This window comes from Rousettus aegyptiacus, unplaced genomic scaffold (assembly GCF_014176215.1).
Source record: "Rousettus aegyptiacus isolate mRouAeg1 unplaced genomic scaffold, mRouAeg1.p scaffold_m13_p_1, whole genome shotgun sequence".
Taxonomy (NCBI): domain Eukaryota; kingdom Metazoa; phylum Chordata; class Mammalia; order Chiroptera; family Pteropodidae; genus Rousettus; species Rousettus aegyptiacus.
Window position 1 is genome coordinate 179,981,546 of NW_023416284.1, and position 27,401 is coordinate 180,008,946.

The following is a 27,401-nucleotide window of genomic DNA, read 5'->3' on the forward strand; positions in this document are numbered from 1 at the left end:
GTTTTAAGGAAGCAAGTCGTGATTCTGTTTGAGAAATGTAACACCTATTGCCGAGCTCAGAAAATGTTCCAAGAAGGTTTCGCAGCCAGATTCTTGAGTAGTTGTCTGGGAAGAAACAGGAAATGCTTCCTTCGGTTACGGTGAGTCGGGCTACCCCGTGGTGGCCCTGACGAGGACAGAGACACTGCAGGTGCCACCACTGCAAGGTCTGCTCACCTCTGTTTTAGACAATAAGAGCAATGAAGGGTCTTCCTCTGGAAACTTGGGGTTTGTGACAGCAGGGAGCCCTTGTGAAAGGCACTGGGAATAATTGCTTCTGAAACGTCTGATTCTGCAAGAATTATGAATGGTGACCCAGCTCAAACCTAGTTCTCAAAGGAAACAGCCTCAAAGGCAAAACAATGCCGGCCGTCACTTGGTTTAGGACAGTGGGTTTTAATCCTTCCTTTCCTCAATCACAGATAAGCCCAAGAGACCTGTGGGTTTGCGACCGAACCTCTCTATGACAAATAGGCTCCTGCTCGAACGTCACAGGTGGCAGCTGGGAATCAGTGAGGAGGCTGGAAGGTTACATCCGATGCCCGGCGCTAGGTGACTAGTATTGTGATTTGTCTGCTTCTCGTGTGGGTTCTGAAGCCAGGACTGGGGGCGGCCGTGGTCGTAGTTTGCGATGGCGATTTTCTCAGGAGTCTCCGCCGTCCTCGCCCACTTCCCCGTGACCGTTTTTCGTTCTTCGCCATCGCGTGTCCGCGTGCTTCCTCCTCATCCGCGGCCTGCGTCTGGCCAGCTGAGCTGGCCCCAGAGAGGGTCACCGTTTGACGTGCTGCCGAATCTTAGCTCTGCCCTCCTTTGCAGTCTGAGGCCTCCCCCCATCGCCACACTTGGTCTTGTATGTGAATGCTTTGGGTCACAAGGGTGAGGAGCTGGAGAGTGTGAGAGGGTAATTAACTAAGACGGGTCACCGCCATCAGGGGAAAAAAAAAAAAAACAACCCAGGAAGTGCAGCTGATTTATCAGACACAGGCCGTCGGTTTTGCTGTCCTGCTCTCCTCGTCTAATGGTTAGACCTTGTCCTGCCTATACGGACGAGACAGCCTCAGAAACAGGCACTCGGAAGGAATTCGCCACCCCTTCGATCGCTCCAGGCCCGCCCTAGTTTTTGTCCCTCTGCCTGATTTCAAGGGCCAAAGGGAAAAGTAACTCCTGCCGAGATGTCGAGTTCTTCTTAAAGCGTTTCATGTTGACTTAGTAGGCCAGCTATTCGAGTTCCTGATGTTATAGCTGCAAACATGTCCCTGTCTCTCTAGAGACGTATCACAGCTGCACATTTTATATGTTTTTGGCTCTGAGGAGTAGTGACTGATTGTCAAAATTTATAAACGCTCGGTGTATGATTTTCTTCTTCGAGTCACTAAGTATTGGAAAAAATCATTTTTGTACTAATCAGAGATTTTGATAGTTTCTAACCAGATGAAGGGGAGGAAGTTTGTTGCTGCCTCTGACAACCACTAGGACTGCATGGGAAAGACAGTCTGTTCCTTTAAAAACAAAAACATGTGGATCGGTGTATATTAGCGAATTTACTTACACTGACGGCATTTGTAAGCGTTAACTTTAAAAAGGCGATTGGAGCTCACATTTAGCCTAAAAGAGCCTGCCTGGTGGGCAGCATCTTTCAATAAATGCCTTAACAGAAGAGAATTTGCCATGAGGTGAAGTTTTAGATTTTTCTTAAACTTACATACCCAAGGAATTGACAGGTTTCGTGGCAAATTATTTTAAGGGCGTGAAGAACTTATCTGTGCGTTTACCTTCCTACTTCCTAAAAGGATGTTAACAATCCTGCCTTTCCGAGGTTATTTGAGGTTGCGGGTGGTTTCACCAGAAATTTGGAAACTATCAAAACACGCTTCAGGACTTCAGTTTCAAGCAGTGGTCATATGAAAGTGCCCCCCGAGCTGTCTCAGACCAGCTGGCTAAGAAGTCATTTTCCCGGTTTCTCAAGTGGTCCACTAGGACCCCGGTCACCGAATCTCCACTGAGGCACATTGTTCCCATGTCCCAGACTTCAGGTCCTCCCTGGAACCTTCTCTGTTGGCTCTTGGTAAACGTGGCTAACTCAAACTCACCTTAAACTAAGCTAAGGATGATGATCTTCCTCTTAGCAAACGGACGGCATGGAGTTTTTTTGGTAGTTTATCCTTTATACCATTGCTTCCCACCATACATACGATAAGTTATTATCTTTTATTTTATTTTTTTAAATTAAATTTATTAGGGTAACATTGGCTAATAACATTACATGAATTTCAGGTGTATGACTTAATAATACAAAATCTGTGTGTTCAATTTTGTCTCTCGTATATTTATTCAGAAGGCATTAAGTACTTATTATGTGTTGGGCACATGCACAGGTTAATATGACTATGTTACGTGCACTTATGACATACGAGGTAAAATATGTCCAGGTAGAGATTCCCCCCTTTGCCTCTTAACCTCTCTGAGAAAGCAGTGACGTTAGGGGTCGGGCCTGAAACTTGCTCCCGACGTCCCTTGCCAGATGATACACGTGACGCTGTCCACCTGCCTCTAACCCAGAGCTGCCGTGTCCACATCTCTGGCTGAGGCACCCTTTTCTGCTTGTTTTTCAGAAATGTGAAAATAAAAACCGGAGAATGGTTCTTTGAGGAACGAGCCAAGAAATTTCCAGCTGAAGGTAAATGCTCTTAAAATCTCCCCTAAAGTAAAATGTTATAGTCTAGCTGTAAAATATTTGGTTTCAGACGTTTGGATAGAAAAGGCCGCGTGGGGCGCGGTCGACAGGCCTCCGCCTCCCGTCCTCCTGGTGCGTTGGCTTCTACTTTCCTGCCCCTGCCCCTCGACCCCTGCCGCTCCCCGCCTTTGCTCGTGACGCTGCCCTCTCTACCCCCATTCCCACCTGCTGAAATCCACCTGTCGACGGGACGCTTCCCTGACTTCCTGCCTCTGGCAGTGATGATGTCTCCCTCCTCTGAAACACCAGCAGCTCTGACATGCCCATCTCTGGACATGTTGAAAGTGCCTCGTCGCACATCATTACGTGTGCACGTCTCTCTCTCTCTCTCTCTCTCTGCGAGCAGAAATCTCGTTAGCTCTCGCAGCACCAAGCGCAAAACCGTGTTCGCGACACGCGATACAGTGGTCGTGTGACCAGCAAGCGGGGAGCCTTAGGATCGCGCAGACGTGGGTGGCGGCGACGTGGCCACGTCGCGGCTCCGTGAGTGGAAGTGCGTGTCTGGTCCACGTCCCATGAATGTCTCATAAGCTATTTGCAGAGTCGGCGTGACAGTGTCATCGGCTGCTGGGACATGAAACCACAGAGAGGGCTGGTGGGCCTGTGGTTACGGAAGTGTCCTGGCAGAGGACGCGAGCGGTGCAGATAAGACGGCCGCTTATCAGGTGCACACATGTGTCCTCGAAGGAAGACGGGCGAGTCCCGTCTGTCTACAGTGGTAACGCAGGGGGCCCCCTCCTCTGTGACGTGTGAGCGGCAGTGGGCACGGCCCTCGAGGGAGCCTGGACTGACCTAGAGGGAACGGGGTAGCTCACTTATTATTATTATTTTTTTCCTGGAAAAAAAAAAAAAGGCAGTTTGAAGTAGAAAAACAAGCTCTTTAGCATCAACCACAGGCCCATCAGCCCTCTCTGTGGCTTGGCCGGGGCGGGATGATCTGCTTTCTCAGGGGGCTTCTGTGGCCCTCTGAGCGCCCTCTGGGGGGGCGGGGCTTCCACATGTGACCCGACAGAGACAGGCAGAGCCCTGCAATCCCTTAAAAGAATTTTTTTTTATTATTATGGTAAAATATTAAATTCAAATGGTAAATATTAAACTGATCATTTTAATTGTCATTAGTTACTGTTAAATATTAACGGTAAATATTAAATTTACCATTTGAACCATTTTCGGCTCCGCAGTTCAATGGCACGAAGCACATTCACAGTGTGGGCAACCATCACCGTCATCCCAAACTGAAAGTCTGTCCCCATGAAGCGATGACTCCCCATCCCCGTCCCCCCAAAACCCCTAGTGACCTCTATTCTACCCTCCATCTCTGTCAAAAGCTTTCCCGGCCTGGCTTCGGAAGTCACACCCTGAGCTCGAGGCAGGGTGGGAGGGCACCGCACAAGGCTGTCACTCTCAGGAGGCAAGAATCCTTGACTGTGTTTGTGACGATACATAGGTTTCTATCCTGCTTTTAAAATTCAGCTCAGCATAAACGTTCCCCTGTGCTACCAAGACTTCTTCCAGCACATGCGGACCACGGCACAGCCCATCTCAGACGGACACTGCCGTTTATTCAACTGGCTTCCTCTTGTCAGTGAGTGAACCGTATTCAAATTTTTGTATCGCAGATAATCCTCTGAGAACATCCTGTGCAGATATCTTGGCATCTCTGTTTGTTTCCTTCAGATAGGTTCTTAGAAGTAGAAGAACTGGCCGGATGCATGAACTCGTGAAGGCTTTAATGTGCTTTGCCAAATTGCCCTCTGGGAAGTGCGTCTTCATTTGCGGGGTGTGTGAGTGGGCCTCTTACCACGTTCTGGCCCCAGTAAATCCCATCCCTTGGGACTCAATTTCAAATTACATTTGTGATTTTATTCTGAATGAAAAAAAAATTGTTTAAAAAATTGAGAAATGAAGAAAAGCATACCTAGTAATGTTAAAAATATGGCAACTTCGCTCTGGTTTCTGATGACTGCATCTCGTTCTATCATTGGAGTCTGTCATTTGTTTAACCAAATTGCTGTTGTTGGGTAGGGATTTTCCAGTTTTGCTGTTAACATTTCTAGGAGTTTATAATATTAAAACAATAAATAACACTACAACGAATGACCCCATGGGTAAGTCTTTATCATGTCTTCAGATATTTCTAGAAACAGAAGGACAGGAGGACAGGGTAGGAACATTGCCTCCAGAAAGGAGGATAATTCTGGAATTGTCCTTAAAAACAAGCAAACAAAACCGCTTCACCAATTTAGTAAAACCATGTAGGTAGTCCAAAATGGTTTCTCGTTGTTTTAATTTGAATTCGTCTCATCACTAATGCGATCGAACATTTCCCACCGTTTTCCTCTTCCGTAGGTGTTTGTCAGATGTTAAGGCTCTTAGCCCTTCTTATTCACGTAGATCGTACCTTTCTGCTATTTATTTATTTATTTATTTTTTTGACACACCAACGTTCTTCCTCATTGTCATCAAATCTACCTTTTCCTGTGCGATTTTTTCCTTTGCTTTTAGGCTTCAATACTCTTTCCTTTCCTTATAATTTATCTTCTAATTCCTATGCTTTTATTTGCGTTTAAGTCTTCACCATGCATCAGGAGGCCGGATCTCATTTTATGTTTTCCTTCCAACCGTCACGGCTCCTAACGCCGTTTGTTATGTAACGAGCCCCCTTCCCCCTGGTTTGTAATCCAGGGCCATCGACCGCACAGGCCGGGGGCACCGCTCACCTTTATCCCAGCCCTGAGCTGCCGGGGGTTCTGGCGCGTGGACCCACGTGGTGCAGCCGCAACTCTCGGCTGCTGGAGTGTCCTAACCAGATTTTTGAATCCTGTGAGGGTAGGAGCTATGAGTAAACGAGTAAGTGGATGAGAGGGTAAGGGTTGGGCTGTTTGGAGGTAAAAGCTGATGCTCTGTGCAGTGATGGCATTGTCAGTGCTTAGCATCCAGTAGGCATCCAAAATTAAAAAGTTAGCTTTCTTTTCCTTTTTGGCACCCAGAAACCTGGAGCTAAATTTAAAGTTCAGTTGAAGTAATTCCAAGAATCATTATGCTCTCTGTTATCTAATTTTTTATAGGCTTTTACTTCTCTCCATTTTAACGATCCTATTGGATATGTGCCATTTAAGATAAATGCTCCCAAAATTCCCTTGAAAATAGACCGGGTAATTTACCCCAAAGACTTGAAAACCCATATCCCAAAAGATATTTGCACACCGATGTTCATAGCAGCATTATTCACAGTGGCCAGGACATGGACGCAACCGAAGTGTCCTACGATAGATGATTGGCTAAAGAAGCTGTGGTACATAAGTACAATGGCATATGACTCAGCCGTAAGAAGAGAGGAAACACTGCTATTTGCAACGAAATGGATGGACCTCCAGATAATCATACTAAGCGAAATAAGCCAGACAGAAAAAGTGAAAAACCACATGATATCACTTACACGTGGGATATAAACCTAAAACAATAAATGAACAGGACAAACAAATGGAGACTCATGGACATGGACTATAGGCTAGTAGCTACCAGTGGACTATAGACTAGTGGTTACTAGTGGGGTGGGGAAGGAGAGGAGAGGTAGACAAGGTAAAGGGGGTCAAATATAGGGGGGGTAGAGGGAGCGTGAAGTGGGTGAAGGGGTTCAAATATATGGCAGCTGAAGGAACCTGGGCTTTGGGTGGTAAACACACAATAGAATATACAGATGTCCAATGATAACGTACACTTGAAAATTATACAATTGTATTAACCAATGTTACCCCAATAAACAATTAAAAATTAAAAAGAAAGAAAATAGACCAGGTATAACTAATAATCCAAAGAATAACGATAGCTATAAATTGTGGCCGTCTGGTGTGCTAATTTTCTGATTCTTAAAAAGGTTTAAAAACAAGAAAAAAAAATGAACTCAAACTCTTCATTTTGCAGAGAGATGGTACAAAAAGCACTTAAATATTTTGCTTTCCATAACGGTGTTTTTTTTTTTTTTTTTTCTGATTAGACTGGTCTCTTTTTCTCCAGGATGGTGTGATTCGGTACTTAGTTGTGTTGTCATGAATGATTCCTCATTGGCCGTAGTTGCAGTTCACCTGTGGCGGACGTGGGGGCCTTTTCCGGGTCTCCGGACACGTCTCTGGCAGTTGTCTGGCCATTCCGGTATCGTTGCCTCCCGTCCTTCCACCCTTGGGCATTTGTCAGTCTTCACGCAGAGTTTTTACTGAGGCTTCTGGGACCCCCTGCTCTGTCTGGGATCCGCAGGCGGCTATTTTAAATGCGGTATTCCTGACTCCGTGGGACCAGGTGGGGCGTAAGTGTATATTATATTAACGAGTCCCCAAGAAAGTCCTATTATGCACTTTAAGTTTGAGAGCCACTGGTAAAGGAGCAAAGTTAATAAACTATTACTATGGACATTTTCTACACTAATAACTGGAAAACTGAAGCTGAAAACCCATCTTTGTTGTTCTTTAGGTATTTGCCAAGCATATAAAGACAGTGCCCTCTGCTGGCGCCTTGCTGTAAATGCACAGGTTTTACTGTATTTTACAACCACAACTTTTTTTTTGCTTGATATTTGAGTTTAAAAGCAGAAAGATGACATTATTAACAATAATAATTTTAATGTTAATACTTTTCCAAGTTAAAACAGTTAAATGAGACATACAAAAAATCTACTGTGACTTTCACTTTATTGTTAGCAGTTGGGGAAATAAAATAGCAGAACCCCTTAACAGAACCCCTGATAATGGTCTCAATGATGCATTATCTATAACTAACCAGGGTGATACTATGTCTAATAATTACAAAGAAAAATAACTTTTATTGCCTCCTCCGAGCAGTAAATGTAATTTAGTTCCTCGAGTGACTTTGCAGAGTTTTGTTTTTCCACACGGGCAGCTGGGATACGGGCCGTCTGATCACAGGGCTGTCGGGACAGCATCGGGCTGGCTGGGCTTAAAGCATTCAGGGTCACGAATTGAGAGCAGTAGGTGCCCGTAAACATCGGTGACCCTATCGCCAGGCCCTGCCTTTGTTGCCTGTCCCCCCGAGGGCTCAGTAAAGGCCGCCTGCCCTTGGAATTCAGCAGACGGATTCTGCGAGGAGGATTCGGTAAGGCTTCCTGTGAATTACACATCAGGTGTCTCGTTCACGTGCTTGCCGCCGTGCGAGCGTGTCTTTATGAAGGCACGTCTCTCTCCCAGGTATAACTTTCTGTATATGCTTTTACCCTATTTTAAAGAAAATGCTGAATATTTTCTTCTCACCATTCTCCTTAAGAGGAAAGACCGAATGAACTCAGCACGCCGAAGGGACTGTGTGCGTGAGAAGCGATTTTCCCCGCCGACTGGATTGCTAGTCATGTCCCCGACAGGTTTTTTTAGAGAGATCCATTTAAACTGGTCAGAACAGAGACTATCACGTCAGCTTTCGTGATAACGTAGCAGAGTAAAGCTTCGACCTTCAAACCTTTTGTTTTCCAGGTAATAATCTTTCAGGGGCAGGTCGTTCGTTTTAGTCTTTTTTTTTTTTTTATTTCATGATGCACATGGCTTTGTACATGATAGCAACTCAATAATGGGATCGCTTAGATTGTCCAAGGCAGTTTGAATACCTCAGTTACCTATGTATATAAAATCTCAGATATCTCACCGGCGGACTGGAGTGTCTCTGGTGCTTCCTGATTCCCAGCATTCCTCCCATTTCTGAGCCTCTACCTCTCCCACTGTCCTCTGTGGCCCGTTTACCACCGCTTGATGACGAGGCCACCTTAGGCGACCGATGTCTTTGGCCATGAATTGCCGTGACCACCTCACTACCCGCTTCCTTCTGTTGGGTTTTCACCCATTTGCTTTGAACCCGGAGGGGAAACTATGGTTAAGCGGGCTAGTTATTAGGCTTTTCAATATTTTATCTTACTTAATAGTCCCTGCGCTGCCGGGCGCTGGCAAACGGTATAGCACACAGGCCCAATCTGGCCCTCCACTCGATTGTGTGAATAAAGTCCCGTTAGCGCACAGCCATGCTAACTCCTTCCTGTCTGTGGCCACTCGGCAATACAGCGGTTGAGCAGATGCAACAGCGACTCTGCGGCTGGCAAAGCCTAGAATTCTCTGCCTGACCCCGTCCAGGGGTTGCCGCCCTCTGCTCTAGATTATCAGTTGATAAAACGCAACAACTCTTTCATGACCATTATTATTTTTCCTATTTAAATGAACAGAATGGGAAACCAAGGTGAACTATTGAACCGACGAGGATTTCCGAATTCAGAATTCACATGTTCACATAGTTAGACCAAAATAACTGATCAGGGTAGTTTCCAGGGAGCATCTTGACGACTGGATGTTCAACTACCTCTTGACATGAGGACGTGTTTTAGAAGACCAGACTCACATACAATTAAATCAAATAAGGAATCATTTTGAATTTAAGAGCTCCACGTTCATTTTTTTAACTGCGGTAAAATACACGCGATATAAATTCACTATTTTAAGTAGACAGTTCAGTAGCTTTAAGTACATTCACTTTGTTCTGCACCATCTCCAGAGGTGTTTCATCGTGCAAACTGAAACTCTGTCCCCATTGAACACCAACTCCCCCTCCTCCCGCCCCAGCCTCTGGCACCCCCCCCCCCCGTTCTGCTTTCTGTCTCTAAATTTGATCACTCCAGGTACTTCCTATAAGTGGAATTATACTGTATTTGCACTTTCGTATCTTTCTTATTTTCCTTCTCTTCGAGGTCCGTTCGTGTTGTAGCGCGTGTCAGACTTGCACTCCTGTTCAGGACCGAATGCTACCCCGCCCCATCGGATCTGTATTATCACATTCGCTTATCCGTGCATCCATTAAGGATGACCAGTGCAAATCGTGCTGCTCCCTGTTCAAGCCCCTGCTTTTAGTTCTTTTGTGTTTATACCCAGAAACGGACTTGCCGGATCCGATGGGAATCCCACGTCTAATTTTGTTGAGGAACTGCCGTATAGTTTCTTCGGAGTGGCCGCCCCATGTCATGTTCCCACTAGCAGTGCGCAAGGGTTCCCGTTTCTCCACGTCCGGCATCCAGGCTAACACTAGGTATCTGTTGTGTTTCTTATGACAGCCATCCCAACGGGAGTGAAACGGTCTCCCGTTACGGTTTCTTGTTTGTTGTTCTTCGGTCATTCAGTCAGTACCTCCATGTCTGACAAACCCGGCATTAATTCTATTCTGTGCCCTGGACTCTTTTTTTTTTTTGATGATTTAGTCCGTGTAGCTACTGCAAAACGTTCACCACAATAAGGCTTAACTCTTCCTTCACCTCGCGTAATTCCCGCCCTGCCACGGTGACGCTCTGCTCTCAGGGGTGAGTGCTGTGCTGTTGACAGTAGTCGCCTCGGCGACTCTGCCCCAGGTCCCCAGACCTTGTTCGTCTCTCGTCTGAAAGTTCGGACCCTTCGACCACCATCTCCCATGTCCCCCGGCCCCTGGCCGTCACCGCGCGACTCTCCGTTTCTATGAGTTCGATGTTTTTAGATTCCACGTGTGAGTGCCATTGTACGGTGTTTGTCTTTTTCTGATGTCCTCTAAGTTCATCCATGTTGCTGTAAATGGCAGAATTTCCTTCTAATAGTCCATTGTGTATATCTGTGACATTCTCTTTATCCATTCATCGGTCGATGGATATTTAGTTGGTTTCTGCAAGTCGGCCATTGTGAACAGTGCTGCAGGGACCATGGGGTGCCGATGTCTCTTTGAGACAGGGGAAGTGAATTCAATTCCTTTGCATATTTTTCCAGAAGTGGGCTCGCTGGGTCATATAGTAGTTTTATTTTTAATTTTTTTTTTTTCGAGGAAACCTCCTACTGTTTTCCATAGTGGCTGTATCATTGTGGTTCTGCTTTAAATTTCTCTAATGATTAGTGATGTCAAAATTTTTTTTCATGGGCTTATTGGTCATTTGTACATCTTCTTTGGTGAAACGTCCATTCAAATCCTATGCCCGTTTTTTGAAGAGGGTGTTTCGTTTGCTTCTCGAAAAAGGAGAACGAAGCTGGAGGACTCACACTTCACTACAGAACTATGGTAAGCCGACCGGCAAAAAGACAGACACACAGAGCAACGGAATAGAATAGAGAGCCCCGGAGAAGACTCTCGCATATACCGTCAGATCCTTTTGAGAAGGGCGCCGATGTCATTCAGTGGGGAAGTGGTATAGTTTTTTCAATAAAGAGTGCTGGAAAAAACGGCATATCCACAAGGGAAAAAAATTAAGTTGGACTCTAACCTCCCGCCATAGACAAACATTAAATCAAAATGGACCAAAGACCTGAAACTATATAAAACTCTCAGAAGAAAACATAGGGGAAAACATGACACTGACTTTAATAGTGATTTCTTAGGTGTGACGCCGCGGGCACAAGCAACAACAGGGAAAAACCCGACAAACTGGACTCCGTCAAATTTAAAAGCGTTCGTACATCAAAAGACACTGTCCACAGACTAAAGAGGCAATGCCTGGAATGGGAGGAAAGATTTGCAAATCGCATGTCTGACAAAGGATTAATGTCCGGGATCGTTAGGTTAGAGAGCTTCTAAAACCCACATGCAATTTTTAGAAAAAATCAAAAGATGCTGAAAAGCAGTTTGTATCCTAATTGTGCCTGGCCGTCAACACACCTGGACCGGTTGCCATCAACCTTAAGGACCTCTTTATGGAAGAGTGACTGCCCAGCTTTCGATGATTATTATTCACACAAAGGCATCCAGAGTTCCTGCTGATAGAATAGGGGGACCTTAATTAAAGGGAAAAAAAATCATTTTTCTTTCTTGCAGCTAAGCAGAAGAGTAATGTCTGGTGGCAGAAGGCTACCAAGTGAGAGAAGCTTCCTGCCAACAGGGTCGTACATTTACCGTTATTAATTTCTGTTCTCCTGGAGGCATTGCTTGCTGATTCATAGTCTTGTACTTCATCTTCTTTCGACCCGGGGTAGTGTCTTGGCCCCAGTTTTGCCTAAGCTAGAAACGTCTCTAAGAACTAAAATATACGTAAAAAGGCCCTGGAGTCCAGCTCCGAAACCATTTATGAGAAGATATGACGATTTTTTACAGGATGAGGGATTTTTAGGTCAAATTTTCTGAGCGATTTTCCATTTTGCATGTGGGAGACGAAGATTGATTTAAAGCTTTATTGCCCCAAAACACACTGAAAATGTTCAACACCCCTTCTGATGCCTGGTTTAATTCACCTTTTTCTCTAGCCTTTGAGGGATACTCAAGCTCCGGTGTGGGCCAGCCCTCATGACCGTCACGTACGGTCGTACAGGTCGGGCAGCACCCAAGGACGCCACCTCTGAGAGATACCCCAGATTGGTGGCAATGATTTTTCTGACATATGCAGCCAAGTGAGCCGTTCTAACAAAATCCATGTATCACGACCAACTCCTAGGGGTGGGCACGAGCCATCTTGAGAAAGGCGCACGCTGCGCAGTCCCCAGGGAGGCTCCATGTGGGTGACCCCGCCTGTGCTTTGCTCTGGGTCACGCATGGAACTCCGGGGTGTGGTTTCCTACGTACGGTGCTGCTCCCACTCTGTGGGCGGCAGCAGAGAGGTGGCCGTGGGCCAGGCCACCCTTCTGCTCAATGGCCTTGTCTGTTAGCTCCACTGCTGTCTGGGTGTGTGTGACTTGCCTGAATGAAGGGTTACTGTGGGTCCTCCCAGTGCCAAAAGGGGAGTTAGTGGTCACATTGGAAGAACACCAGCCCACGTGGACCCCACAGGTCAGGACGTGAGGCGCCTCAGCCACCGACGAGCAGCCTGGTTTGGCCAGTCGACTGAGGTGCACTGGGACATCCCGGGGCATCTGCCTTGTGCCCCAGCACCGTGAACCATGTCGTCCAGAGAGAAGTGTGGGGCGGCAGGGCGTGGCGTCCGCTGCAGGCACTGCGGGCGAGGGCGCAGGGGTCCTGGGGCTCCGCGTGCCGGCCTGGGGTCGCCACGGGGACCGGCTCACGAGGCGCACCCTCTGTGCAGGAAGATTTATAAGCAGCTGGGGTGCGTTGCCTTGCCCCTGGTTCTTTGACTCAAGCCCTCTGCTGGGTGTCCGGGAGACCAAGATGCATAAGACGAGGCGTGTGTCCTTACAAGGTTCGTGGTCTAGTGGGGAAGACCAATATATATATATGCAGATGATCACAGTGCAGCTAGAGAAATTTTAATGAAGAGCTCACGGGGTCTACCGGGAGACCAGCTGGCGAGGCCAGGCACAGATCCCCGGAGCACAAACCACAAGAAGGGGTGTGAAGGGGGGCGAGCAAGGGGCGTGGAAGAAGAACAGTCTAGCAGGTCTGGAGCATCCAGGAAGTTCAGCTTGACCAGGACCTACGAAGGGGCCGGGTGGCAGGCGTGATATAGGAGAGGTAGGTTGGGACGTGCCACACAGGGCCTCCAGTAGTTTCCTCGGGCCGCAAACGGGGTGCCCTCAAACAGCACAGATGGACTGTCCCACAGTCCCAGAGGTCGACGTCCCAACTCAGGGTGTCAGAGGGACCGCGTGTCCTCCGCCGGCTCTCGAGGACCCTTCGCCTCCTCCGCTAGCTTGTCCTCTCTCGGCAGTCCTTGGTGATCTTGGGGTGTACGCACATCCCTCCCTCTAGTCTCTGCCTCAGTTATCGGGGCCATCGTCAGAGCGCCTTCTCTGTGTGTGTCTGCCTTGGGGTCCAAAGTGTCCCGGCCCTATTGGATTAGGACCCACCCTATGCCCTCCTTTTAACTCCATCTGCAAGGACTCTGTGTCCAAGTGAGGTCAGGTTCACAGGTGCCAGGGTTTTGGATGCGACTCGGCTCATAGCCGCCTCAGGTGCTGGTCAAGGACATCGTACCTGTGCCCACATAGGCAGCGAGAGGCCAGCGAAGCAGGGCCGGGACCTCGTGTGTGCTCTGGTGCGAGGTGAGGGGCTGGTGCTGGGAGAGGAGCCGGGGGCGAGGAGCGAAGGGAGGGGCGCTGATCCAGGCAGGGCCGCGAGGGGTGCCGTAGGCCTGCTCACTGCCGGGCCCTCTCCCCCAGGGACGCACGCCCAAGGGAAATGCCTCCGACACAGGTGCACATGCCTTGTTTTCGGAAAATTTAAATGCACGTGACAAATAAGAAAAAAAATTACCAAATTAAGTAAGAAGTCTTACAGAATTTTCAGGCAATCGGTCATTGGTTTATATGGGGTTATTTTCCCCCCATGCTTCTTTTATTAGGAAACATTTCAAGCAGGAGCAAAAGCAGAGAATGTGAAACCCGCATTCCAGTCACTCATTTTGTCACCCGCCCAGCGCGGTCCTACCTCGTTTGTGCCCAGCTTTACAGGCAAGTGGTGGCACAGAAGCCAGCTTTGTCATCCGTAAGCTTCGTGACTTTGGGTCCATTTCACAACGTCCCTGAACCTCAGTGTTTTTATTGATAAAATTGGGACGGGGTCTGGTGATGACCCGGTCGGCTGCGGATGAATGTCAGCTGTGCCTTACCGAGTGTGCCCCGAATTCCTCCTCCTCTCACTGGGGCCCCGACCTACAGCTGTCCCCCAGTGAAACCGCCTTACCAACGGGGTGGCCGGAGCAGGGGGCAGGGCCACTTCTTCCAAGCGAGCCACCCGTCTCTTGGGGGACCTCGAGGGACATCCTTGTATGAGCATGTCTTCCTAGTAGTTGCATGAATTTTTGAAACACGTTAACCAAGAGTATTCAGTGCTTTTAAGGAAGCCTCTGGTAAGACGTAACGGAGAAATAGGAGTAAAATGGAAATAAAAGGTGAATCAGACCGAGCCACAGGGCAGAGCTGTTAAATTCAGTGAGAGGTTCCGGTTCTGCCGGCCTCGTTGGGCCTGGGGCTCTGCATTCTGACCGGCTCCCCGCCGGCGCTGGCTGGGAGCCACTGCCCACACCTGGAAAGGATGCCGGCCAAACCAGGGCCCACAGGCCAAACCTGTCTCTCTGCCTGTTTTAGTGTGTTCCGTGAGCTAAAAATGGGCTTTATGTTTTTAAATGGTCAAACAGTCAAAAGAATAGTATTTGTCACACAGAAAAAGTATATGAAATTCAAATTTCATTGTCCATCAAGTTCCATGTGTACACGGACACACCCACTCATCAATATTGTCTATGGCCGCTGTCACAAGGACAGAATCGCCTAAAAGGTTTGCTATTTGACCTTTCCAGAAAGGGTGCGCACACCCCGCGGAGCCGGCGGCCAGGCCCAGTGTCGCGACGGCCAGCAGGGGGCAGCAGAGAGCTGTCTGGCCTGGTGTTGAGGCCCCGCCCCGCCCGGACCCCAGGGTGGGGGTTCAGAAGGGTGACAGAGGGGGACTCAGCTGTTAGGAGGGAGAGATGGGCCTGCGCAATTAGCGCAAGAGGAAGTGGAGGAAAGTGGGAGTCAGCAGACAAGGCCCAGGGCAAGCAGGGAAATAAGAACCCGAGTTGCTGGAGCTGTTGGGCAAGGCCCGCAGGGCGCGGGAAGCCGGCCCGACAGGACAGGACGGGACAGGATGGGGTGGCGGGGAGGTGGGGGCGAGCCCAGGAAGCGGGAGCCCCAGAGAAGGCCGTAGGGAGTCACCGAAGGGCTTTGGGCGGTGGGGTGATAGCATCGCGTCCGCGGGGGAGGGACAGTGGCTCTGGTGGCCATGGCAACAGTCCAGGATCCATCGGATGAGGGGCTGACGCAGGCGGGGGCAGCGGGACGGGGCGGAGCCGCCACAGCCGCTATGGAACAGCGGGGCCCCCGAGGGGCTCGAGACCGCTGCGCCTCGGGTTCTGCATTTCCCCGCAACACAGGCCAAGCGAACGGCGTGGCTGCTGCGTTTCTCTTCCCCGCGTTTTTCTCTGCCTGCACAGCCCCCCACGCTGGTGCGGGCCTGAATCTTTGCTTCTGGGTGGCGCCGGCAGATGTGGGGTTCGCTGTCACCAGCGGGGGCTGCCAGGTTGAACCCGCAGCCTTTCTGTCCTGGCTGGTTTTTCATGAGGGGCGAGGTGCACAGCCTCCTTTTAGAATCTGGCGAACACCATCACGAACCCCAGAAAAATGCACCCGGGCAGGTGGACTGAAAATCTGAGATGTGGTTCCAGGGCCAGTGCCTCCCCCCGAGGGCAGCAGAGGATGCTGACCCCGGGGCTGCCGGCTCAGGGTCCTGAAGGGTGTGGGCCTTGCTGTCAGCCTCCGCCCATCCTGATCGCCTTACTCCCCTGCCCTTCCTCGTGTCTTAGGAGATGATGTGAATTCGTAAGTCTGTCTTTGCAATGGATTAAAACCTTCTGAAAGCAGAAATAGCTAGGCAGAGCCACCACCGCCTAGCCTGGCGGGCCTGGTGGCCCTGGGCTGCGTCCGCACAGCCCTCTGGGGGAGTTCTGGGACCGGAGACTGACCGCCTTTGGCCCTCCAGGCTGGGCTGGCTGACCTCTTCCTATGCACTGGGCCAGGAAACATCGCGTTCACAAAACATTGAGCACATAAAGTTCTATTTTTGGGGTCTTAATACATCATAAATCCCTTTTCCTTGAAACAAAAAGAGTACTATATCAGATGCAGTCTTATTTAAGAAATTATTAGCCTCTATCGCTAGAAATAAGTAGATTACATTTTTTCAAAAGATTAATCTTCATAACGAGGAACGTTTAAAGGAATATAGTCATTCAATTATGAAATGTTTCCAAGGAACAAATGGAAGCTTGGAAGCCTGAATTGAACTATTTTTCAAATTCTCCCAATTTAGAAAATCTAATCCAACACCAACTTTTGATAAAAGCAGTCATTTCTAGCAATTATGGTCTCTTACTCGTGCATGTATAACAATAGCTTTAATGGAATATAATTTACATAGCCTAAAATCCACCTGTTTTAAGTGTATAATTTAATATTTTTTTTGGTAGATTTACAGTTATGCAGCCATCACTGGAATTCAATTTCGGAACATTCCTATCCCCCCAAAATGGTCTCTGACATTTTAATCGCAAGAAGCGCTCTTAGAAGAATCATCATTTTAATTTGTTACTTCCTGTATTTGCATCATCCAAGCTTTATTCTGACTAATCATGACCTCTGTCAATATTTCTTCCAGGCAGGCACGAGACAGCTGGAGCAAAGCTCTTGCAATCTTATCAGAGTTTGAGGTGAGTTGTGGAAGGGCAGGCCGACCTGCAGCCTCCAGCCCCGAGTCACGGAGGACCCACTGAAAGGTGTCCTGGGTCTCCTGACTTTCAGAGGTCACTGCCTGGGAATGTAACTTTTTTTTTTTTTTTTTTTTTTTTTAATTTTAAAGTGCCTAGAAAAGATTCAAACGGAAATGTTTCCGAATTCTAATGCCAAGCCTTCTAGGAGCTAACATAGTATTTTCTCGCTAAACGTTTTATTTCGTTCCTTAAATACTCCTGAAATTTCATAAGGAAACAAGCTATTATTTTCGGGGGCACGTTAAATGGGATTCTTAAGCAAGCGTTGGGTGAGGTCCTGTCCCCAGGACCTCACTCAACTCCTGACACTTCGGAGACATCGGTGGACTTGACTAATGGCCTGAGCGATGCCAACGTCACTACACAAAATTCTGAACACCTGGCAGTCTTGACACCGTCAGGAATGCACACACCTGATTGCACTGAAATTAAAATATTACCAAAAGCTCCCCACCAGCAGCTAGTTTTTTTTTTTTGTTTTTGTTTTTGTTTTGTTTTGTTTTAGCCCATAGTGAGATTTTCCAATCTCAGGACTTTTTCACTTCTTTATTCCCCCGTTTCCTTCGCCACTTCTTCTAGCACGAGCTCCTCGTACCCCTCACGGTTGAATTTACATCCACGGCATTTTCGGCACGTCTGCCGGTGTGTTTTCCACTGAGAGAACACATGAGTCCACGTGAGGCACGGGCGTGGTGTTGGGTCCCAGAGCCTGGCCGGGCCCTGCGGCCGCCGGCTGCTGGGGGACACCCGGATGGGGTGCGTGGCCCAGCCCAGACTGCACGCTGCTCAGTGCCCACACTCAGACCCCGGGGACAAATGTCCTGAGCGGAGCAGCAGGTCCGAGCAGGGCCCAAAAGTGAGGAAGTAACAAAAAAAAAAAAAAGAAAAAGAAAAAACGAAAGCAAAGGAAGAGAACTTGAATGTAGGACAATGACGACTCTCATGTGCATCTAAGGCTAATGCTTGCCTAGTTCATGACCCAGCTCTTCTTCCTGTGTTTTTCCTTGGCAGCAAAATTTCCGTGGTGCCTCCCACCCCGCCTCCTCTCAGCGAGAGCTGGTGCAGCGGCAGCCCTGGCAGGGTAATGAGTCTGTTCTGTGGGCTTCCCCAGGAAGGGGAGCGGGGAGCGGGAGAGGAGGGCAGGGGGTCTGAGCGGTGGGGCCGAGAACCTCCTGGCGGAGCGATCCAGGGGCAGGATGAAGACCCGAGGGGGGTCGGGCAGGGCTGCCGCCTTGCTTTGGGGGCCCACGCCCATCTGCTTCAACCACTGCCGCCTCTCCTGCCTGCACCCCACGTCCCCGTTGCTTTCCTCTGGCCTTTTCGTCGCCTCCCTACCCTGACTGTGCACTGCGCCCGTGAGCGTGGGGTCCGGATGCGTTGCACTGTGTCTGGGGCTCTCTGCGGGTCTAACGGGAACCACAGGCTGATTCGCAGGTACGTGTGTGTGGCAGGCCCTGCGGGAATGTGTGTGTGTGTCTTCCGGGTGTCCGTAGGCACTAGCGTAGACCAGGACCGTTTTGTCCAAAGAAATGAGCCGTGTGGTTTCAGGGGGAATTACCTGGTAGAAATAATTACGTGTCTGGCTTGCCTGCTGTGGCAGGTGTGAGAAATAAATGAAATAATGTCTGCACGGGTCCGGGGGAGCTGTAGAGTGTCATGGACACGCGTGATCTCGATCACTTTCATGAGCGTCATTCCTACTTGTCTGTAGGAAGAAGCAGGTCCGCTGGGGAGAGAGAGCCAAGACATTCTTTTTCCAGCTTCAAACCGAGAGCCTAGAGGGGCCTTCGAAATGCTGCTCTACTTTCTCCTTGAGGTTTTAAATTCTCCAAAGCTGTTTGAGCACCACTGTGCTCAGTACCCATTTACTGGACGGATGGACGGACGGACGGATGGATGGACAGATGGATAGATGGACAGACGGATGGATGGATGGATGGATGGATGGATGGACGGACGGATGGACGGATGGACAGACGGATGGATGGACAGATGGGTAGATAGACAGACGGATGAGTGGATGGATGGATGGATGGATGGATGGATGGATGGATGGACGGATGGATGGACAGATGGGTAGATGGACAGACGGATGGGTGGATACATGGATGGATGGATGGACGGATGGATGGATGGATGGATGGATGGATGGACGGATGGACGGATGGATGGACGGACGGATGGACAGATGGGTAGATGGACAGACGGATGAGTGGATGGATGGATGGATGGATGGATGGGACTTGCGGAGCGAGCGATCTCCTGTGTGGTCTTCTCTCTTCCTTCTCGTTCTCTCTATAGCTCTGGGGGTTGGAGCTAACCCTTGGCTCCAGGCTGGTCACCTTGCGCCTGTATCACCCTCGGCCTCTGTGTCACACACATTCTGTCCCTGCTGCCGTCCTCTCTGCATGGAGCTGGGGCGGGCGGGGGTCGTACGAGAAGGAGGTTAAAGAAACAGTCACCTATTTACTCGAGTACCATCTTCGAGCCGATGAAACGTCAGTCACCACTTCTAAGAGGCGGTCACAGCCTTGACCAAGCCCCTTCCTTTCCTGCGGGCCTCGACACTCAGAGCAGAAAGCCGAGTGAAGAGGACAGCTGCCCCTCGAGAGGACAGCGTGTCTGCACTCCGGACATGCCCACCCACACATCTGCACGCGCCTGCCGACGTTTGGGGGTTGGCAGCCTGGAGGCGGCCGGGATGAACCCGGCCGTCAAACGTAACTCTCGCTCTCTCCTTCTGTCTGTTTTAGTTACAGGAACTTGGTCAGTTTAAAGGATTTAATAAGTCCGTGGAAAATTTGTTTCTGTCTGTTACCACCCACATGAAAAGTAAGTGGATGTCCCTCCCTGCGTTTGTCCCCTCCCCACCCCCCACCTCCCACCCCGGGCCGGCCAAGCCTCTCTCTGTCCCCGGAAGAGCCAGAGCCCCCAGCCCTTCATCTTTCCAGGCCCAGAGCAGGCCTCTGGGGCCCTGGGGACGAGGAGACGCCCTTCGGTTTGCCGGGCTGGCTCCGTGTCCCCCCTATTCCTGCGCAGACCCACCCCGGTCAGTGCACTGGGTCCGGCAGCTCGCAGCTCACCCTGGTCCCCCTCCCAGCCCCTCCCGAGGATCAACACAGAAAATGAGAGGGACAGAGGGACAGAACCGTTCGGGCCGGGCGGGGCCCCGTGTCTGTCCTTTGCATGAAATTACTTGTCTGTTTTCCTTTCCTCCTCGGTAAATCTATTTTCTTCGGTTAGCAGTAATCATGGGATTTGCTCGTAGAATGTTCTTTCTGCTCAGGGATGTTTTCCTGTTTATCTTCACATGCAAGTCCCAGAGAACAGCCCCCATGCCAGGCCTCCCGAGGCGGCCGGAGCCGTCCAGGCGTGTGGAATAAGTCACCCCTTCCAGCTGGACCCTGCGGGGCCCGGGTCTCGGGCGTCGCCTGTCTCTGCTCCCATTCCCCACCCCTTCCTCTGCAGCTGCAGGAGGGAGGCCTCAGTGTCGTACCTGGAACGACCTTGCCATTTGATTTTAATTAGTCCTCTGTGGTCCCCACTAGCTCTTCTGAGCTGTCACATGAAGACAATGAAAGTCAAAGCTGCTTCTCAGATAAGCAGAGACGTGGCTGTGCCGTGTGACAGTCTGTCCCCGTTTGCTAATAGAGCTTGGAGGTTTAAAATCACCCCTGTCACTCCGCTGGCTGTGGGATGACACCTGCCCTCTGGGCATCAGCCTGAGACACAGGCGGCAGCGGCTGCCTGCCCGCCGAGCAGCCGGCCTTGCTCCCGCTGACACCGGTGTGAACCTTCTCCCTGGCTCTGCCTGGACGCACGGCCTCTCGTGCGGCTCCCTCCCAGCAGTGCCGTGCTGGATCACACCTCGGCATTCCCTCTGACCTCGCCGCCCCTCAGTCAGACCCCCAGAGAGGCAGGGCGCACGTCTCACCTCGTCTCATGGCCGAAACCCCCCAGCCAGCGTCCCCACTGCTGCTTGTCCCAGTCTGAGTACGTCACAGGACTCGGAACCCTCAGCCCAGAGGCAGGGCTGGGAAAAACCCAGCTTCCTGGGCCCCTGGGGACCACGGCCGGCCCAAGACCTTCCCCGGGGCTTCCCGCTCGTGCCGTGGGGCGGGCGTGTGACCGCGTGCTCCCTGCACCCCGTCTCGGCTCCTGGCAGGGGCTGCTCATGCCTCTTCGGGTCTCGAGCCATTTTGGATGTATCTCTCTTGATCCTTTGGGCCCCCCGTTTCCTGCAGCAGTGGGCGGGGAGGATGGCTGTGCTCTGGTGGCGCCTGGGGTCTGTGGGGCATGGCGGTTTCAGAAGCCGCCCCGGAATGGTGGCCTCTGGCGACGCTCAGTGAGGAGAGCCCAGCTGGAAGGGGCGGCTTATTCCAGCCCTTTTTATTGTTGCCGCTTTTCTAGGTTTCCGCCCAGCAGCCCCCTTGGGAGGGGGCGGGGGGAAGGACCAGCGATTCTTGCTTCAGGCCCGTCCCGTGCTTCTCCCTGTTCTTTTCCTTTTCACTGATAATCCGATCATTGGCCTCCTTGTTAGAACCCGCATCGCTTGGGAAGGCCGCCTCCAGCCCACCCCAGGCTGTGGACGCAAATGCGTCAGGTGAAGGCATAGCTCTGGGGTGAGCGACGGCTGGGGGACATCTCCTGGGGCCTGTCACACCTCTCGAAGCCCGGCCTAGGGTTTGGCTGCATGAAGAGTTCATGGATCTTGTGGACTTTGAGGGCCCGAAGGGAGCTAGAACCTTTCCAGCTGCTGAGTGTAGAAAGGGGCCCCCAAAGTTTCTGGGTGGTTGCCTTGAGGGTATGAATGGCACTGCTGTCAGAAAGGAGAGGCTCCCCTGCCCCCACGTCCTGGTAGGGAGGGTGAACACCCTGGGACTTTGGAGGCATGGGCTGGACCTCCTCAAGATTGGAGTTCCCAACCCCTGGGCCTCAGACCAGTAGTGGTCCATGGCCTGTCAGGAACAGGGCCGCACAGCGGGAGGTGAGCAGAGGGCTAGTGAGCGAAGCTTCCTCTGTATTTGCAGCTGCTCCCCAGCGCCAGCATCACCGCCTCAGCTCCGCCTCAGATCATCAGGCATTAGATGCTCCCAGGAGCACCGGTCCCTGGTGCCACAAAGGTTGGGGACCGCTGCCCTAGGTGACGTGTGGCCTGCCCCATGTGGTGTGTGCAGGACACTAATAACTAGCAGAGAATAAGGGTTCACACAGGAGCATCTCGAGGGAGGGATCAGAAGACAGAGGGGCGCCCTGGGATCGTGGTAGCCCCCCAACCACGAACGGCTCATGAAATGTGGCAGGCCCGAAGTAAGAGTAAAATACACACCAGATTCCGGAAACTTAGTGTTGAAAAAATAAGTTAAAATTTCTATTAATAATTTCAATATCAAATATGTATTTTAGCAATATTTTGAACATAGTTCATTAAAGGACATATAGTATTAAACTTAATTTTGCTTTTCTTTTAATTTTTTTAAATGTGCCTACTAGAAAATTTGAAATGACATGAGCCGCATCATGTCTCCATGGAGAACGCTGCTCTAAAGACAGTTCCGAGGTTGTCATTTGAGAGCGACAAGGACCTCATGAAAAGAGACAGAATTTTGGGGCAACAAAATCCCCTCTGAGGTGGCTCTTGCTGCTGTGTGTGGGTTCCTTCCCACTTGATTCATCCTCCTTCTAGACCACTGTCGTACTGCAAAACCAACACAATTTAAAGTCATCTCTTCAGGTTTTGCTCACCAAAGTAGTTATGAGGATACTTCTCTCTGAAGAGTCACAGGAAGTGGTGTTCAGTTATGCGATCTGTGCAGAGGGCCCCTGAAAGCCAGCTGGTTTGTTAGGCCGCCTCCTCCGTGTTTGACAATGGTGCGTTCGTGCTGTGGGGCCCGGAAGGCAGAGCAGCCCCGGCCGGGAGATGTGTCTAGAACCCCCACCCTGACGGCGGCCGTCAGCCTGCAGGGCCGTGTGGTCACACAAGTCACTTTCAGGAATCCAGCTCTCTCCTGCCTGCCCAGTGCGTCCCCCGCCCGGCGCACAGCGTCTGGGGGCTCCCCCCTGGGGCCTGGAGCTCGGCGCTGGACACGTGCTATCCTCCACCCTCCGTAAACTCGCCCTCACGGGAACTCGGGCCTCGCCCCACGTGCTGCGGGAGTGCCCGAGGAGGGCCCCCGCGGGTCTCGGCAGAGCTGCGGGCGCCCACCTATCATGTTTTGTATTTGTTTTCTAGAACTCTCCAAGTCCCAGAATGACATGACCTCTGACAAGCAGCTCCCGAGCACGGACGCCAGGCAGCGTGTGAGGCAGACGGAGAGAAGGAGCCAGTCTGACACCGCCATCAACGTCACCACCCGGGTATGCCTGAGGCCACCGCGCCGCCGCAGGATTGCCTCCTCGCCCATTTTCTCTGGAGGCTTATGTTCCCTTCCCTTGTATAGCAAAGCATTAAGCGGTCTGAAAAACATAATCACAAACCCCTCTCTGCGCAGAGGCTGGCGACAGGAAGGCCCACATTCAAGGTCTGGTTAGAGAGCAGCTCAGAGCTGTCCAGCCTGATCCCAAGCCCCTGGGGCTCGCGCGGGCCCACCAGAGATGCCCGCTGGGGTCCAGGCCACGCCCAAGGCAGAGGCCTCACCTGCAGAGCCAGGAACACCCGGTCGTTCCTGGGGTCCGCAGATGCCCTCGCCGAGGGGCCTGAGGTACCCCTGCTGCCAGCGACCTCTGGTTAAAGGCTGTTCTCATCTCTGATAGAAACTACTGAAAACACGAATGGTATGTGATCCTGCGGGTCCCGCGGGTGACCTTCCCCAGGTATCTAAACCGCAAGACGGATCTTCGCTTAAGGGCTTTTAAGGGAAGGAATTACTCTGGTTTTTCACTAGGATTATGGGGCCTGAGAGAAAGACAACGTTAGGATCCGAAACAAGCGAAGTTCTAATCTAGCTCAGGTGACCTGGCGGTGGCAGGGGACACCAGCTGGCTGTTTACAGGGTCGATACAACCGCTCTGATTGGCGGGACAGGACAGGCGCCCCCTTCGCTGTGACTCCGTCCAAGACGTCCCCAGACAGACTGCGCTTTAGGCAAAGGGACGAGGTTAGCCTCGCGCTCTTGCCGGGACGTCCACACACACGCTCGGGGTTTCAAATCCTGCCTCCATCCGCTCCCCTGCACCTGGGCAGGTCCCGTGAACGTCTGAGCCTCACTAGGCTGGCCCCCCTATGAAATGAAGATCATAATACCTGTTCTGACATGGGACGGGATTCCTGTAAAGATCCCTTGAGAAGACGTATTATCTAAATTGCTAAGTTATCTAAATGTAGAATCTGAATTGCTAGCATTTCTTCATCTGCGCCAGGCTCTGTGCTAAAAGCTTTACCTGGACTATCTGCGTTCACCTCACGCCGCCCCATGAGGTAGGTGATGCATTTGGCCCTAAGTTACATTTGGGGAGACTGAGGCTTAGAGAGGTTACATCACATGCCCCCAGTTACATGTCGAGAAAATTTCGGGCAGCCTCGGCTTGGAGGCTACACTCTGGAACAGCGATTCTCGGCGTCAGTGTGTACGTGAGTCTCGGGGAATGTTGGAATGCAGAGTCCCAGTCAGAGGGTCCGGGTCTGTGCGTCAGACGCGGAGCCTCAGACGCATTTCAAAGGAGCGCTCAGCGAGCAGGTGACCCGCTGGCCCTGTGACCTCACCTCAGGAGCAGGTTCTAGATTGCCTGCGATCTATTCGCAAGGCCTTTGGAACTTTGACGTGCAGACAAGCATTACTCCCCATCGGTTTCCCAGGGTCCCTGTAAACACTGTCCCAGCTGCTCTTCTTGCGTCAGCAGGCGGGGGAGGTAGTGGCATTGAGGAAGCGCTGCGTTCCTGCGAAAGATACTGTTGCTCCCGTGATAGAGACCTAGAACCCAGTGTTAGAGGGAGGGTAATGCCTTGTCTAATGTCCCTCGGCCCATCAAAGGCGGAGCCGGGAGCAGAGCCCAGGTCTGCATTGTTGGCTCTAAACTCTTAATCTCTTCAGTATGTGCCCCACATAAGGAGGACAAAAGGGCCACCAAAGAAAAGGGTTCAGGAAGGTGATTCTGGAAGCACAAACAATTCCCTTCCCTGCCTGGGTGGGAGGAAGCCTTTCTCATTGTAACACGGACTCAGGCTTAAGGGCATACCAGGTCCTGTTCCCGGTGAAAACCCCTGATAGGTGTTTAACTCGTCATGTCCTTAGAACAGCGCCCGTGAGTTCTGTGCTGTCACTGTCCCTTAAGGAGGGGACGCAGGGACGAAGGGCGGACCAAGGGGGTGATGTGGCAGGCAGTGAGTGGCAGGGCCAGGCGGAGCCTCCGTGGAGATGTACCTGCGATGCCGGCGGGGAGAGGTGCCAGCGAAGGCTGTAAACCCGCACGATTCCCGCTTCGGACGCCGCGCGCCACGTGCTGGGACACCCCGAGCATCTGCCGGCTTAGCTTCTGGCTTCTGGAAGCTGACACAATGTGGCATCTGGGGCATTCGCCCTGCCCGCTGCACATGCACCTGCAGCGAGCCCGCCTGATCGTCCGACGGGGCAAAGGACCTCGAGGGTGGACGTGAGGAGGAGCAGGAGAGGCCGTGGCTACAGAGTCCCCGTCACGTGGACACCGCCCTGTGCATGCCCGCCCCGCTGCTCGGCAAGACGCGCCCGCCGCTTCTGCAGGCACTCTCTCTCCCCCGCTCACGGCAGGATCTGTCCTTTTACTTTATTTTTATTTTTTTAACTTTAATTAGTTTTGAGTAAGGCTCTGGCCATTTTAAGGAGCCATGTAGGCAACGTGTCTGAAGTACTCAGCAATCCTGGTGTGGATCGTAAATGCTAAGTAATTATTGGGTTGAAATAACAAAGAGTTCGCCTTTAAATGGGACGTCCGTCAGACGGCAATTACACGCGCCTCGGCCCGTGAGCTCACAAAAGTTACGCTCACACTTCGTCAGAACCCAGGGGGCTTCTGGCCCGCGTTAAGCACACGCCGAGGTGTACCCCGGGAGCAGGGGGTGTCGGGACCCACTGCGCGGGGGGCTACACGGAGGCGCAGAAAGAGTAGATAACGTTCTTACAGCCTCACGGCGACTCTGGGGTGCGAACCGAGAGAGCAGCTCAGAGTCGCCGCCACGTCACTTGGGTCTGAGATACACGTTCTGAACGTGCTGGTCTGCAGACCCTCACCTGGGCAGCCGGAGTCTTCAGGCAGTGACTTTCCATACCTCTCCTTCGAGATTTCGTCCTTATTCTGGTGGGATCTTACTGTACGTCTTACTGGTGTGCGGTTGATCTGTATTGGCCATGAAAACACATACCTGTTCACCAGGAAGGAACATGGAAAGCTATTAGGTAGGGGCTGTTTCTAGCGGGATAGGACGAGGAGAGGTGGAGAAGAAGACTTTATTTCATTCTGTGCCCTCTTGTGTGATGTTACATTTTTTTCATGGACACTCGAGGTCTACAGAAACAGCCCAGCAGGGCCCGGCACTTCCCGCACGCCTCCTCCCCACCGGCTGGGCACGCCTCCTCCCCACCGGCTGGCCACACCTCAGAGGTGAGCAGCAGCACTGAGTTACAACCATTAAAACACCCGGTGGTCCTGATCCTCAGATTTAAGGGCGGTTGATCCTTCCAATGGTCCTGGCTGGGATTCGCCAGTGCTCAGAGCACGCGCTATTGGCCGCGCCCAGCCTGTGTGTTTTTCTGATACCTGTGGGTGTTTACGTCACAAGACAGCACTCAGGTGCAGTCTCGGAGGCGGCAGCGGTCGCTCTTCCTTCTCTCAGCTAAGAGCAGCAAAAACCCCGAACACGCATGTCGCACGGTTCCATAATTTGATCAAACCGAACCTAATGTTTATTGACCTTTCAGTTCGTGATATGAAACTGAACTCTTTGCGGAGTAGGCCTCATGTTCTCTGTTTCACATTAGACAGTTACTGAGATACCTTAAAAATCACAGAAGGAAAAATGCCTGTCTCGATGACGTCGACGAGCCGCTATCTGGATCTTGATGCCCTTGAATAAAGACCGACAAGGTCATCCAAGTCCTTCAGAATTTACTGCGGAAGAGGCGGCACGAAATTTCCACCTGGATTCCTTAGTCAGTCAAGATGGGCATGTTCTTCAGAACTGGCCGAGCTTTGGAATAGCTTAAAATATTTATGTTTGCATTTGAGCTTTATGAAAGGTTTTCCAGAATCCTAATGTGTTCAGAAGCATCGCCTTCCCTGGCTTTGAATTTGGCCTGCCACGTGACCACTATTCTGTGTTTCTCCTATTCCTTTCCAGAAGCTTCCGTGTCTTTTATGATTCAGAAACTATGTCGCCTTAAAGGAGACCGAGTCACATGGCTATGTAGTGAGCATCTAGGAGGCACAGAGCTTCACATTAATAGTTAGCTCCATCTTAGTCCCTCTGTCGTGGTCTGG

The 27,401-nt window shown here is 51.1% G+C and overlaps 1 protein-coding gene across 4 annotated transcripts in view; it reads left to right on the plus strand.

Annotated features, from left to right (window-relative positions):
* Window positions 1–27,401, plus strand: part of SYTL3 (synaptotagmin like 3) — a 69,103-nt gene that overhangs the window by 22,910 nt on the left and 18,792 nt on the right. For 3 of the 4 annotated variants that reach the window (XM_016152705.2, XM_016152707.2, XM_016152706.2), the window contains exons 5-9: window positions 2,652–2,716; window positions 16,841–16,892; window positions 17,964–18,033; window positions 19,706–19,784; window positions 23,185–23,309. In XM_016152705.2, the coding sequence (XP_016008191.1) occupies window positions 2,652–2,716; window positions 16,841–16,892; window positions 17,964–18,033; window positions 19,706–19,784; window positions 23,185–23,309 (391 nt within the window). Of the gene's footprint in view, window positions 1–461; window positions 592–2,651; window positions 2,717–16,840; window positions 16,893–17,963; window positions 18,034–19,705; window positions 19,785–23,184; window positions 23,310–27,401 lie in introns of all 4 variants that reach the window. The other variant, XM_016152709.2, reaches the window with a different exon arrangement.